This window comes from Pyrus communis, chromosome 5 (assembly GCF_041283825.1).
Source record: "Pyrus communis isolate YQ-2024b chromosome 5, ASM4128382v1, whole genome shotgun sequence".
NCBI classification, from domain to species: domain Eukaryota; kingdom Viridiplantae; phylum Streptophyta; class Magnoliopsida; order Rosales; family Rosaceae; genus Pyrus; species Pyrus communis.
In genome coordinates this window covers 15,089,992-15,104,019 of record NC_142569.1, presented here as the reverse complement: position 1 = coordinate 15,104,019, position 14,028 = coordinate 15,089,992, and the positions used below count along the sequence as shown (strand labels likewise).

At 37.6% G+C, this 14,028-nt stretch overlaps 2 protein-coding genes across 2 annotated transcripts; one reads left to right on the top strand and one right to left on the bottom strand.

Annotated features, from left to right (window-relative positions):
* Nucleotides 1-1,893: 1,893 nt before the first annotated feature.
* On the bottom strand, nucleotides 1,894-5,653 carry LOC137726521 (G2/mitotic-specific cyclin-2). The gene is made up of 11 exons (XM_068465455.2): nucleotides 5,302-5,653; nucleotides 5,052-5,112; nucleotides 4,843-4,942; nucleotides 4,653-4,712; nucleotides 4,527-4,560; nucleotides 4,208-4,429; nucleotides 3,980-4,102; nucleotides 3,105-3,194; nucleotides 2,671-2,991; nucleotides 2,389-2,567; nucleotides 1,894-2,286 (listed from the first exon to the last, which is right to left on the bottom strand). The coding sequence occupies exons 2-11, from the start codon at nucleotides 5,101-5,103 to the stop codon at nucleotides 2,148-2,150; spliced, it is 1,320 nt and encodes a 439-aa protein (XP_068321556.1). The 5' UTR covers nucleotides 5,104-5,112; nucleotides 5,302-5,653; the 3' UTR covers nucleotides 1,894-2,147.
* Nucleotides 5,654-10,442: 4,789 nt separating this feature from the next.
* On the top strand, nucleotides 10,443-13,599 carry LOC137726196 (U-box domain-containing protein 15). The gene is made up of 4 exons (XM_068465080.2): nucleotides 10,443-11,150; nucleotides 11,274-11,390; nucleotides 11,600-12,031; nucleotides 12,457-13,599. Exons 1-4 carry the CDS (start codon nucleotides 10,809-10,811, stop codon nucleotides 13,510-13,512), a joined length of 1,947 nt encoding a protein of 648 aa, XP_068321181.1. The 5' UTR covers nucleotides 10,443-10,808; the 3' UTR covers nucleotides 13,513-13,599.
* Nucleotides 13,600-14,028: the final 429 nt, after the last annotated feature.

Here is a 14,028-nt window from a genome sequence, read left to right as displayed (position 1 = left end):
ACCCAGCCCATTCATGTAGTTATTTGTTACATGAGTTATGTGCCACCATTACTTAATGAGCATTGATTTATTGTGACAAAGATTTGAGATTTGATGATGAGATATGTATTGTAGTAGTACCTTATATTCTTTTACTCACTTGTGCTATAGGGTACCCTAGTACATACTAGTATTAGATTATTATTTCTAAGAAACTATATTTGTTTGACAATGAGGAGTTACACATTTTCATAGAGGTTTTCAAAATTTTACTTTTATAGGTCCACTGGGCCTTTTTTTTTTCCTCTAGGATTTAGTGGCAATGCTCTAGTGAGGACGAGGACTTCTAGCAAAAGTAGACATATACAAGGTTACTGCTTATTTACATATGTTCTGACATCACTTGTGTGATAACAGTTCAATCCGCTCACTTGCGCACTCTAGAATTAGTTACTTTAAATTTTAAATTAGTAACACTTTGCACATCTCAATCACTTTATGACATCGTCACCTTGAAAAGGTTGGCAAACACTGATTGATCCTGGTGCCCAGATGGACATTTTGGATCGGGACGTGTTCGGAGGCCCACGATTATGAGGCGAATAAGTTGATTGATCATGCTACCTTCAAGAAGATTAAGGCCAATGACCTTCGGGCAATCCTAACTATGGCCGGAGGGGAATTGGAGTCCAAGCGTAGGGCTAGAATTGAGTTGGAACATGCGTTGCAGATGCACAAACTTGATTACCTATAAAGCAACAAACAACCTTAAGTAACCTACGCACCGGTGGGGTGTTGGCCAAAGACTCTTTGACGGTCAAGTTAGTAAGCAATATTTGAGATTTAAGTAGTAGGCAAGAGAATATAGTATGCGATAATTACACCACTAGAGATGGTACACGAGAAGTATTTATATTAGTTGAGAAAGAGTCATTTTAGGATACAAAATATGTATTAAACTGGGAGAATCGCAAATGATATTTAGGAGCAGATATTGCATCTTTTTAAAAGTGTGATTATTTACGGTGCATATCAAATTCCTAGTTTACAGGAATCTCCAATAATATAGGAAACTTGACCAATTCCATACCGGCTACTCTTTAGTGTCACACTACGATGTTGGGTGACGTATAAAATGCATTTTGGCACTATTTAATTAGACTGGATTAGGGGAGCGCATTTTGTGCGGGGAGCTTGTCTACTCTCATTTTCCGTTTGGTTTGTTTGATTCCTGGATGCCCCCTCCTTCTTGGTTACGGCTTGTGGTGGTATTGTGGCGGCCGTGCTAGCGGATGTTATGTACCGTGATTGCCTTGATCAAAGGCAACAAAGTTTTGGGTCGAAATGTAGTGTTTTGGGGTCGTTATGTAATTTGCCTTTCTTTTGTGCTGTTTGTTAAGGGTTTAGGCTGTGTGTGCCATGTGGCAGTCTTACTTTGGAGAGGTTGCTAGTGCTATTAAGCTCTCTCTTTCTTGTTGCAACAGACATGGATGAAATCAAATATTAAGAAATCATTTTGCAAAAAATACTCCCATCTCCTTTCCCTCACCTTTCCCTGTAATTCTTGCTTCCAGTTAAGGTTGAACTAGAGGCCGGAACTGGTATCTAACAGCGGAGCTGTGGCGGTTGTCTTTCTTGTTGTAGATCTCTGTATTGGGTATGGTTGAAACTGGAATAGAAAGATCGAAAGTAAAGAGATTAAAGATTTGATTCTATTTATGACAAAAATAAGATCCGGAAAGGTCGAAAGTTTATACAATTGACCGATTATATTGTGAATTGAATCTTCAAGTTTCTGTTTTAATTCAAACCTCATCCATCAAATTTCAAGACAAATCTTGATCTCTGTCAATCGACTCAATCCCTCCTTTCTGTTTAGTCTTTTGGCATGGAAAACGGAAGAGACAGACAAACTGGAAATCTAAGAGCATTCATGTTAAAGAAACCGTTGATTCCAGGAAACATGAGTCAACGAAAGACTACCCAACAAACACATTCACGTTATCTGCAGAGAGCAGACTAAATAGATAGCTGCTGGAGTTGTCAACAAAAGAAACCCATCCTAATATGTTCAAAGATCCCCCAGGGCAACTTCTGTTGCTCAGTGACAAACTCAAGATAGAATCTTGGTCGCTTATATTTGATCGAAGTTGTCTGTCAGCGCACGATCAGTGATCCAAGAGGAACTCAGCTGGTTGAGCTTTAGCTGCATAGCCAAACTTCCATGTGCTGTACTTCCGGTGCACTCCAGTGAGTTTCGCAGTTTCAGCCTTCTGATGAAACGTAACCATCATCCTCGAGCATTCTCTGTTGATACATAAATTACACATGAAACATTACTTTTCTGACAAGTAAACAAATTTCATGTAATACATTATCACACCGACAGTCAGTGCAAGAAGTACTCACAGGAGTTCATCTTCCGAGTAATTCGTATACCACTCGCTAGTCTTGCTCCACTGCTTGAACCGGGACAGAGTACACTGAGCAGTATAAATTGCGGCAGCTGCTAGCATAGAAGGGGGGAACCTGAGCATTTCGTACTCCACCAGGCATAGCTCAATGAGGAAGAAGGACAGAAGCTCAAGCTGTTCATTCAATTCCATGAAAACCAAGTACATTAATACCATTAGGTTTTATAAAAATAAGTGAAATATTACTGCTTCTTATACTGTGTATCGCATGACTGACCTTTTTCTCTGATTGAGCTGCCTTGAGGAATCGCCTCATGAACACATACACGGTAGGAACAGAGAAGTTGAACTGTAAGCTGTTCACCATTGATTTCTCCATATCAAGCACATCTTTCCGTGAATATGCCTTATCTGATATGAGAACAAAATCCTCCACAATTGGGACAGAAACCTCCTCATACTTGCAAGCTAGTAGCATGGCTGTCACACCAACCAACTGAAGCTTCTTTCTGATCACCATTTGGCTCTCTAGGAACCTGTCTATAAGATTTACAGTAAGGAATAGTGTCTCGTCCATAAGCTCAAACTTGTAGTGGACCTGTTAAAAGAATCAAAACCTGTTAACAATCTGTTCACATCACAGTACCAAACCCTTAATACTCAAACTTGGGCATCTTTAAAAAGAATCAAACTAATGACACAATATTGTACCTCAATAAGCCAGTCAATGAGAATTGCCCTCATTTTCTCATTGATGTCAGGTTGGTGAGCCATGTAACTTGGGGAAACAGAGCTTGACTTCTGCATGATAAAGATTATCATTTTTCAGTAAACTGAACTTAGTCGGTAACCTCCCTCATTTATGCATCTACTTATCTAGTTAAAGGGTGTCTCACTAGACAATCTGGCCAACTAACCAATTTGATTGATACTTATGGCAAGAAGAATGTATTTCTTTACCAAAAGAAAACCAGTAAAACCAAAACCAAACAATGAAAACCCCAGAAAAGAAAAAGGCAGAAATTGATTGTCAACATATGCACCTCCAGAAATCAGACCAACCCTATAAGGAAAAGGTATGAGACCAAAAAAAAGTAAATATTCTTATCTAATCAAACAGGTCAGTTTTCCAACATTTGCATATCTGACATCCTTGTATAACTATTTCGGGTTAGCTACCCTAAGCCATACGACAACACAAACATGCAGTGGTTTTTAGTTTTGAATCTCATCTGATCAAACAGACGAATGAATTCAGAATTTTCAACATTCGCTCGATTCTACCCTATGCTCATATGAGAACAAAAAGTGCAGTGCTTTTAAATTTGAAGCTCATATGATCAAACAGATACAAGAATTCTGCAGTTTCAACATTGGTTAAATTCTACCCTAAGCCATATGAGAACACAAAAATGCAGCGGTATTTCTAAGGTCATCTGGTCAATGATCACACAGACTTCCAACAAATCTTAAGGTACTATGCCTTTCATTTCTAACCCTCAAGAGCAGAACTATGTTCTTACATTGGTTTCAGTGATCCATCTAGTTACCATAGTATATGCTTTCAATAGCTAATGAAAATATACCTCAGATTTCCTGTAGTGAGCATAGATGTCATCTATGTACTCAACAACATTAAGCGGATCCTTTGAGCTGCTGCTGTCAATATCCATAATGGGGTCCTCATCCTCCAGATTTTCATCCTCTTCCTGCAGTAATCAACAGAATGTACCCATTTAGCCTTCTGATATATAAAGATGAGAGCTTTCGAATAAGAAAACTACTAGTAGTACTAGACAGTAAGACAGACATACCATCCTATCAATTTCATCTAGCATAGCTTCGGTGTGCTTAACAAACATTGGCACATGAGCATCACAAGCCTCATCCTCGATATTCTCCACATCTATAATTTCGCAATCCACTAAACCACTAGAATTTGCATTATACGAGCTCGATTTCTTAGCTTCCTGATTAACGTCCTGCACAGCTTTCGGATTTGCAGCAAATGAACTCACAGTCACTTCCTTGGTTTCCTAATTACATATAACCAACACCAAAAATTTTAATAATTAAAAGCGAAAAACCAAAATGTAAACAAAAGATCCTTGTCATCGGTCTAAAAGGTACTACCTTTGGCTGCTGCTGGAGCAATTGTGCAAACCTCCTATACAAAAATCAAAATATAAGTATCAAATTCTTCAGATAGCCTATTACAACAAAAACAGGAAGGCAAATAGAATAAGAGTAAATTCAAACCTTGTCACTGGTCTATGTGGCAGATCTGGCACATTTTTCTTACATTCCGCAGCATCTTTCCTGAATTACATCGTTTATAATGTCTCAAATTAGGTCATTAGTAAACTAAAGGCTACTAGAAAACGAATCAAACATATTAAAACATAAACATGGAAAGAGATTCATCAGATTGTAAGAAAATGTCACAAACCTAGGACATTCTTTTCTGGTGATGTTATGGACATCCCTTAGTGCTGGTCGATGATTCGGCCCAACCTCCTTCACAAACTTGGAACCCCCCATTCTTGGACCTTTTCCAAAATTTAAAGAAAATAAATACAAAAGAAGAACATAAATTCAAAGATTCAGAAATTGAAAATTACGTTAAATTACATCATGGGTTTTGGCTGCGGCTCTTACCTTGGAAATTTGAGGGCCTAACGAGAGCTGGGTTGTTCTCCTTTGATCCCATTTCGATCACCTTCAACACAAAATCACCATCAAACAACAAAAATAAAAAACCAAAAATTAAAATGTGAATGAAATCAGAAAAACCCATGATCTAGAACACGAAGAACAAGAAGAAAACGACCGAAAATCTGAAACAATCGAAACCCAGAACATTCGAAATTTAAAAAACAAAACGAAAGATCGAAAGAAACCCACAAACCTTGAAGAGAAATCAAGGGACTTGATCAAAGTAATGCAAATATCAAAGCTTTGAATCTTCAAAATCCCGAGAGAGAAATGAATGGCATATGAAGCCGCTTTCTCTCTCTTTCCCCCTCTCTCTCGTCCTGTCTCTCTCTACTCTGTGCGTCTGTGTTCTTGTTGGGTTCTTTAAAACGGGTTTTTATTTATTAAGCAGATTCATAGTCGAAGAAAAAAGGAAAAAGAATTTTTAAAGCGGAATTTGGGAGAGAAGGGCATGTGCTCCTCCGTTTTGAATACAACGGCTACTAATACCTGACCGTCCGATCTCAATACTGCCGAAAGGTCACGATGGTCTGTCTCCAACGGCTACCTGGCTTTTGTGCTTTGTGCCCTATATATAATTTCAAATGTTTTATGAAGGCCTCCGGTCCTGGTTTTTTTTTTTGGGTTGGGCTGGGCCTTTGACCTTTTTGTCTGTGATAATTAGCCCGTTTACTACGCTCCACGCTATTGATTTGGCTTTTTCCTAGGGTCATTTTTAGAAATTTAGCAGATACGCTCTACAGCACTGAGGGGACTGTCCCAATTCTCATACAAGCTCCCCATGCCACGTGCCTCACAAAAAATTAATTTACTATAAATATATCCACGAATATATGAATTAATATTTTATTTTAAAATTATTATTGAAGCTCCGAACAATGTATTGTTAAGGAAAAAATAAGCATGTGGTTATAATTTCAAGACGCTAATATTAATTCTTTATCTTTTAGCAAATTAATTATAAATTAATAATTACGTAATGTGATCAAGTAATATATAATCGCATTAATTTTACACAATCACATTTTTAGTTTGAACCTTCAAGCTTTAACATTTTTTTTAACAAACGATATTATTTACACTAAATGAGAGAGAATGTGCTTAGCATCATAATAGGTTAGCAATAATGTGGTTAAAATTTTTCTTTGACGATAATCGAACATAAGACCTCTGACTTACAAATGAAGAGGAATATCACTAAACTGTAGTACTAAGTGATCAAGTTTCAACATTTATTATTGACTAAATAATATGAATTCACTTCATTTTTGCAGGACAAGAAAGGGAAAGATCTAGAGATATTGAACAGCAAAGTTCTTATCAAATTGTATCGTGTCTACCTCCATTTGCGTATTCAGTTTCCCTTTTTACCTTTATCTTGCCAAAGTAATTCAATTTTCTTTCCCATATTCCCCTATAAACTCTAAAGGTGAATTGGCCTATAAAGTGCTATCATTTTGAAATACAAGCTTGTATCTTATTTTATTTTTTAGGCTGGACAGTGGACGTGTTTTTTTTTTGAAATGTGTTGACATGTTTCTTTTGGTACAAGTTGTGCGGGATGGATTGGCCACAAGACTTCAGATGCATAAATAACTTTTCTCATTACGTATGGTCTAAGTCTTTTTCATTAAAGCCAAACATTATGGCTTAATTATTTTCCTTAATACAAGATATTGGGAGGGTAATCCTTATATGATGATATTGAAAGTGACGCCCTCCACACTAGCACTATTGAAGACACAAGGATTGGTTTAACAACTTAGTTGCTTCCCGCGTTTGTCATATTCGTAGAAACGCCAATATAGTGGCACATAGATTGGCTAAGTTAGCCTATTTCTAATTTTGTATCTTGTTGGTACGAAGAGCTTTCAAATATTATCCAGAACGCTCTCTTGTACAATTGTATGCTTCCTTGACAATGTTAATCAATATCACTAGGGTTTCTCCTTAAGAAAAATGTTTATATTCGTTATTAATGAAAGGAAGAATGACTTGACCTAATAAGCTTGGGGAGTGCATGTATCATGCAACCACATGAAGAGAAGAAGACTTGTTGACGTGCCAAATATGGTGGCTGGCAATCACTCACAAGTCGGAACTTTCTTCGGCATTCGATCTGTGGCCCTTAGGAAGACTTATTCACAAAGACCACAGGCACGAAGTCCAGGTTGACGTGGAAGAGACACAACCCAAATCAGACGCATAAATCTTCCACTTTGCAGATTCAATCCAATCCAATCCAATCCATAATTTGAAATTTTGATATTTTGAATCCTTGTTAACGGGTCAAATTTAACATTTTGAATATCTTCTTAAGTGACTCACAGGCTCAAACCGTGGGCTAATCACTATCAAGAGATTTTCGGGAATAATTGCATCTCGTGTTTGAACATAAGACAACACTTGCCTCATTTTCGACAAGGAGAAAAATCCTAATATGTTACTATTATGTATAATTTTACCGTACATACGTTAAAATTAAAATTGTTCGTTTGATTATTATTATTAATGTATGTTTTATACAAATAGTATTTATATAATGGTACAGAAAATTAACTTTGGCTTGTAACACTTGTGTGATAGAATGATGTCACATTAGGAGAAAAATAGACTTTTTGTCCTTACTGGAAATTAAAAAAAAAAAAAAAAAGCACATTATACTTGTAGATATTAAAACTGGTTGTTTATCGCTTGTGGTCGGATTCTAGTACTTCAACTTTTTTTCAAGGCAAAGTAGTACTTCAACATGAGTTCCTTCACCACTTAAGCTTTGGATTAAGTTTGTTTGAACTTAAGTGGTAAAAGATTGAACTAAGAATTTAGAATCCCAGTGCAAATTGACTTTATAAAGATGAGTAATGTTAGAGGAATTAAATTTGTAGACAAAATTTTGTAAACTAAATGACTTGAAAATTTATAATTAAATTATTACTTAACCGTTGATAAACGTGCTCATTTCCTATTGGTGACACATCATTTAGTTTGCAAATTTTGTCTACAAAATTAGTCTCCTTAGCATTACTTTATAAAGATTTGGTTAAGACTATATACCTTATTCGACATACATAATTTGATGTGAATGAATAAGACTTGTTTTCAAGGTAAGTTCAAAAAAGAAATGAAAAAATTATGATCAACTTGAAGGTAGGAGAAGAATTTCTCAAGAAGAAAACTTATACATTACAATCCTTCCCGAAATGGGAAGGAAGAAGTTTAATTCATGTCTAATCGTCTTCTAATCCCCTCAAAATGAAAACTCATTCACATCAACCTTCCAAATGCCTTGAATTTAGAGCGTTATCCCTTTCAATCCAATCCTTTATTTCAAACAAACCAATAGACTCCCAATGCCTCCTTAGAAATCCACTAGTGCTCGGATTGGCCTCGCTTTCTTTCCACTTGGTCTGGCCGTTGATCGTATCGACTCGACTTTGGCCTAGAAGCTACTGCTTCATCCTCCCAAACTTTGTTCTCTCTTGTATATCACTTGTGTTAATGTGTGTTTTTGGGAGGTCAACTTTGAGGTCGGCAAGTGTTGATCAAATTTGGGCGAGGCTGGGGATATGATATGCACTAGGTAAACAAACAGGTCATCCAACAAGCACCCATATGATACCGGTCTAAGCTTTTTTATGCCTATTTTTACCTAATGGTATGTTTTTCACCTTCAGTTAAAAGGGAAATTAGGTTATTATCTCAGCTGGCTATAGCGTGAATGATTCATTTTTAAAATTTTCCATGGATTTTAGCATGTCGTTGGTTATGTGAAAGAAAGATATTCAACCCTTAACGGCATCCAAAATTGGGCATCTAGACAAAACTGAGATCAGTGCGTAAGATAAGGTGAGATAAATGGTAGAAAAATTCCAAATTTTGACATGAACAAGCCAACGGATTCACGAACATCCTCCAATTGGAATCACTCCAAAATTCATCCGTTTGACTACTTTTTGCTCCAGGGGAAATCGAATGTTCTACATTAGAAATATAATTCAAAGTATCAAAATTTTTACCAAATAACCAATAAATTAATAATAAGAATAGGATAAAATATTTAGTATAAAATTGACTCATCAATAAATTCTAAGATTAAACTTGATTTTAATTAGGGTTTACCAGACTTCTAACTAACCATACATAGCCTAAGCCCTTAAGTCTGCTGGGTGCATGCATTTACATGCATCAGTACCGTATGTCTTCCCGATTTCAAGAGGTAGGAACATTGTCAAACAGACATTCATTTGTGTGCATACAAGTAATTGCATGTCGGTCGTTGATTTTCATAATACATCGCATTTCTTATAATCAGTAAATCTTAATTAAAATTTATTTTGATATAAGTTATTGGTTTCTAACATCAATACATTATAATTTTTTTGGAAAATTATTTTAAGTAGAAGTCTTTTTATAAATTTCGTACAAAATCCAGTAAAATCTCATAAAAAAACCCTGTACCTTAGTTAAAATGCAATTAAAACGCTCTTAACGACTGTCACATTCACAACTCGTTATTATCCCAGGTTCAACTTAGAAGCAAAACCTATGGGATTGTAAATTCTAAACCCTAATTTGTCTGATGCAGTCTCATTCCTACAAAGTCAACATAATATTCTGTAACTATATAGTCAGACAGTGCTGACATACAGCTAATATAATCATTAAGAGCGTAATTAGGACGGCTAATACATGATAAAACAAGGGTCCCACTCCTACACTCCAAGTCACCACTCACCGTTCAGATTTTCCTACCCCAAAAATCCCACCACAAAAAGTGGAAGAAGATCAGAGCTACGCGGGACCCCATCACCCAAGGACTCCCAAAGTCCTTCAGAAAACAAAAGAGTGCAGAATGGGACACGTCACGACAGCACAACAGGTAACCCCAATCCAAAATGATTGCACGTGAATGCGCGTCACATTGTCAATAAACCGCGTGAACCGACCCAGACCCGGTCCCACATCCCAATCCAAATCCCCATCCCCATGCATGTATGAGCAAAACATATGCAACTACTTTTCAAATCTTTCTGTTTCTTTTCTTGGCAAAGTCATAAAAACCCGCCAAAAATGTACCAAGCACGCACCAAAAACCAATCCTAGACTTCCGGATCATGATCAACTTTGGTTTTCCTTTTTTGACAAGTAGCCAATAAAATCCAAGTGGGTTCGAGCATTGATTATATAGTTTAGCGTGTGATATTAATATACTCTCATAACTAATTCGTATCAAAACGGTCGGTGTGACGATGTGTGATGTTGTAATTTGTATACAATCTTGAATAAGGTGCGTGAAATCATTATTATATTTAAGAACAGTGAAACTGCTCAACTGGACTTTAGTATATATAGAAATTGATTCAAAATTTATAGATTTTTGTTTTTTTGTGAATTACATATTAAAATGTTATATACTTCTTAAATATAACATTTGAGTCTAAATGCATTAAAGATGAAAGTTTTGTGTCGCTTGGTGGAACATGACCAACTGTGTTTTGTCAAATTTTTAAACATAAAAATCTAAGCACTATTTGTTACACAATCAAGGTAATTACTAATTATTGGGTCTTAATTACTTTCTCGGGAAAATCACCATTTGTCCGGGAAAAGTTGAAGATTTGTACGATTTAAAGAAATCTTTAAGGGGGTGTTCGTATTGCTTATAGCCACATATAGCTGGTGAAGTGGTACTAGTGGGAAATGGCAGAGAGGCAGATAATGATGGAGGTTGGGGAGAAGAAGAATGTTGGCAGCTCAACCAACGGTGAGGATGGTAGCGATGGCGTCGTTGTGGAATTGATGGGAGTGATTGAGACCGTTGGATCGTACTCGGGGTTTCGGAAAACACACAGGAAGGAGTGCGTGAACTTGGTGAGAAGGCTGAAGCTTTTGGTACCACTTCTGGAAGAGATGAAAGAATTGGACATAGTCATGATCATTTCTACAACAAAGGCTTTGAATTCTCTGGTTAATCTGAAAAATGCACTTTCTTCAGCCAAGAAGTTGCTGAAGAATTGCAGCTCTGGAAGCAAGATTTACTTGGTCAGTCTTCTCTCTCTCCCTCTCTCTCTTCTCTCTTTCTCTCTCCAGAATTGGCTTTTGGCTTTTTGGGTTCTCAGATTAATGGTTTTGTTGCATTTTTGTGTGGTTAAAACATGATTTTAGACGCTGGAAAGTGAGGCAGTGATGGGAAGATTTCATGCAGTTTATGATAAATTAAGCCAGGCTTTGGATGATATGCCATACAATGAGCTGGGGATCTCAATCGAAGTCAGAGAGCAAGTAATTTTGATTCCTTTTCCTTTTAACTTTTCCTTGTTTTGCTTTAGCCATCTTCAAATTCTGTTGAAACAATCTCGCAAGCGATTTGTAGCTTAAGTGGTTAAGAACGTTTATATTGTACTTGTATCACAATACAGGAAATTCTGATATTGGGTTAATTAATTACCGATGTGCTTGTAAAATGATCAATTTTTCGTGTCGATTTTCAGGTCGAGCTAATGCGAATGCAGCTCAAACGGGCGAAGAAACGCGCTGACACACAAGACATAGAGCTGGCAATGGACATGATGGTTGTGTTCTCTAAGAAAAAGGAAGGCAGGAATGCAGACAGTGCAATTCTGGAGAGGCTTGCCAATAAGCTGGAACTTCATTCCATTGCAGACTTGGAGGAGGAAACCGTGGCGGTTAGAAAACTTGCTAAGAGGAGATCGGCAAGGCATAATGCTGAAAGCATTCAACAAATCACTGATCTTCTGGGAAAGTTCAAGGAAATTGCAGGGATTTATGAGGATTTCTTGCTCGATGGTCCTGTTTCGACTAGATGTCTAAGGAGGTGTCAGTCTTTGATGATTCCTCATGAATTTCTCTGCCCAATTACTTTGGAGATCATGACTGATCCTGTCATTGTAGCAACTGGACAGGTAATCTTGAATAGAAAGAGGACTCACCTGTCGCGGGGGTAAACCCCCAATGTCTCTGCCTCACTCCTCACGTGAATTGCGCGAGGAGTATGATAGATACATTGGGATATTAACCCCGGGATAGGTAAGTTTTTTCTGCTTAACCATCTAAACCCTTTCTGCAACTAGCTATTACCCTTTATGAATTGTTAGATCAATGCATCTTATTCAAAGTGTTATTACATTTTGGCTTATGGATCATAAGTTAGGGTTTAAGCGTCGGTTACAGTCCCGGTTATTACCATAACAGAAAACTTAATCCTGATAAAAAAGCTGCCTAAGGTCAAAATGTAATCGGATAGCCTTCTAAGTCCAACCATAGTTTAATTTTCTCAAGTGCATAACATGGGGTCTGAGATAGTTTTTTCTGCGTTTTTTTTCTGAAGACTTATGATCGAGAAAGCATACAAAAGTGGCTGGATTCAAATCATCGCACCTGCCCAAAGACAGGACAAAAGTTGGATCACTTATCCCTAGCGCCAAATTTCGCCCTCAACAACCTAATCCGTCAATGGTGTGAGAAGAATAATTATGAACTTCCCAAGAAGGATCCCTGCGCAGGTTCGGATGGCTCTTCTGCTGAAATCATAGAGGAAGTATCTCGCTTAGTCCAAAATCTATCTTCATGTCAGCTGGATGTTTTGAAAGAAGCCATTTATAAAATCCGAATGCTCTCTAAGGAGAATCCGGAGAACAGAATTTTGATTGCTAACAGTGGAGGAATCCCGCAGTTGATTAAGCTCCTTTCATATCCGGATTCAAAGATTCAAGAACACACCGTGACAGCGCTTTTAAATTTGTCGATTGATGAGGCGAACAAAAGGCTCATTGCCAGAGAAGGGTCTATTCCTGGTATAATCGAAATCCTGCAGCATGGAACAGATGAAGCTAGAGAGAATTCTGCTGCTGCATTGTTTAGTTTATCGATGCTTGACGAAAACAAAGTACTGGTGGGGGCTTTGAATGGAATTCCTCCCTTGGTAGATCTTCTGCAGAATGGAACAGCCCGTGGAAAAAAGGATGCTGCCACTGCACTATTCAACTTGTCTTTAAACCAAGCCAACAAGTCTAGAGCCATCAACGCCAGCCTAATACCGCCACTGCTTCATTTGCTTGAGGATAAGAACTTGGGCATGACGGATGAAGCCCTCTCGATTTTGTTACTCCTTGCATCACACCCTGAGGGTCGAAATGAGATAGGCCGGCTGTCTTTCATTGAAACCCTGGTCAAGATTATCAAGAACGGGACACCGAAGAACAAGGAATGCGCTGCATCAGTTCTTCTGGTGCTGGGATTGAACAATTCGTCTTTCATTTTGGCTGCACTTCAGTATGGTGTTTATGAGCATCTGGTGGAGCTGGCTAAAAGTGGAACCAACAGAGGTCAAAGGAAAGCAAATTCCCTTTTGCAGCACATGAGTAAATGTGAGCACATACCCTAACAGAGTTGTTGATTATTCTTTATGTAGTATAGATTGTATCATGCTGAACAGTTGTTGATTTTGTTGAGTGAAATATATATTTACATAGACTCTTGGACTGTTTAGTATACGTTTAAAAGAGAGGGATTTCCGCGCTTTTTTTTTCTCCATTCCCTCATCGTTCCTTCTTTTTTATACTTCGGACTGAACAAATCAAAAGAGAATGAAGGGCTATATACAAGGAGAGGAGTGCAGCTCCATAAGTTGAAAATGAGAGCGTAAATCAGTATCCTATTGAAACTTGCCCAATCATCAACTGTCACGGGGTGACCTAGTAGTTGGAATGAATTTTAAGTTCGTATTTTACTAGCACATTCTGGGTTCAACTCCTGGCGTTGGTGAATCACACGATAGTATCCAAGAAGGCTAAAATGCTTCTGTGAATCTTTTTGGACCTGTTATGCTATGATTGTGGGAGCATCAACTCCTTTCCTATGGGCTTTCGAGGAGCACAATAAATTGTTGGAATTCTATGAA

Bases quoted from the DNA above. Each gene is read 5' to 3' on its own strand.
- LOC137726521 (XM_068465455.2), bottom strand. From the start codon at position 5,103: ATGGGATCAAAGGAGAACAACCCAGCTCTCGTTAGGCCCTCAAATTTC. The intron at 4,103-4,207 runs GTATGTCTGTCT...TGATTACTGCAG, and splicing joins TAGATGAAATTGATAGGATG to GAAGAGGATGAAAATCTGGA. The intron at 3,195-3,979 runs GTATATTTTCAT...TTTATCATGCAG, and splicing joins CTCACTACAGGAAATCTGAG to AAGTCAAGCTCTGTTTCCCC.
- LOC137726196 (XM_068465080.2), top strand. From the start codon at position 10,809: ATGGCAGAGAGGCAGATAATGATGGAGGTTGGGGAGAAGAAGAATGTT. The intron at 11,391-11,599 runs GTAATTTTGATT...GTCGATTTTCAG, and splicing joins CAATCGAAGTCAGAGAGCAA to GTCGAGCTAATGCGAATGCA. The intron at 12,032-12,456 runs GTAATCTTGAAT...TTTTTTCTGAAG, and splicing joins TCATTGTAGCAACTGGACAG to ACTTATGATCGAGAAAGCAT.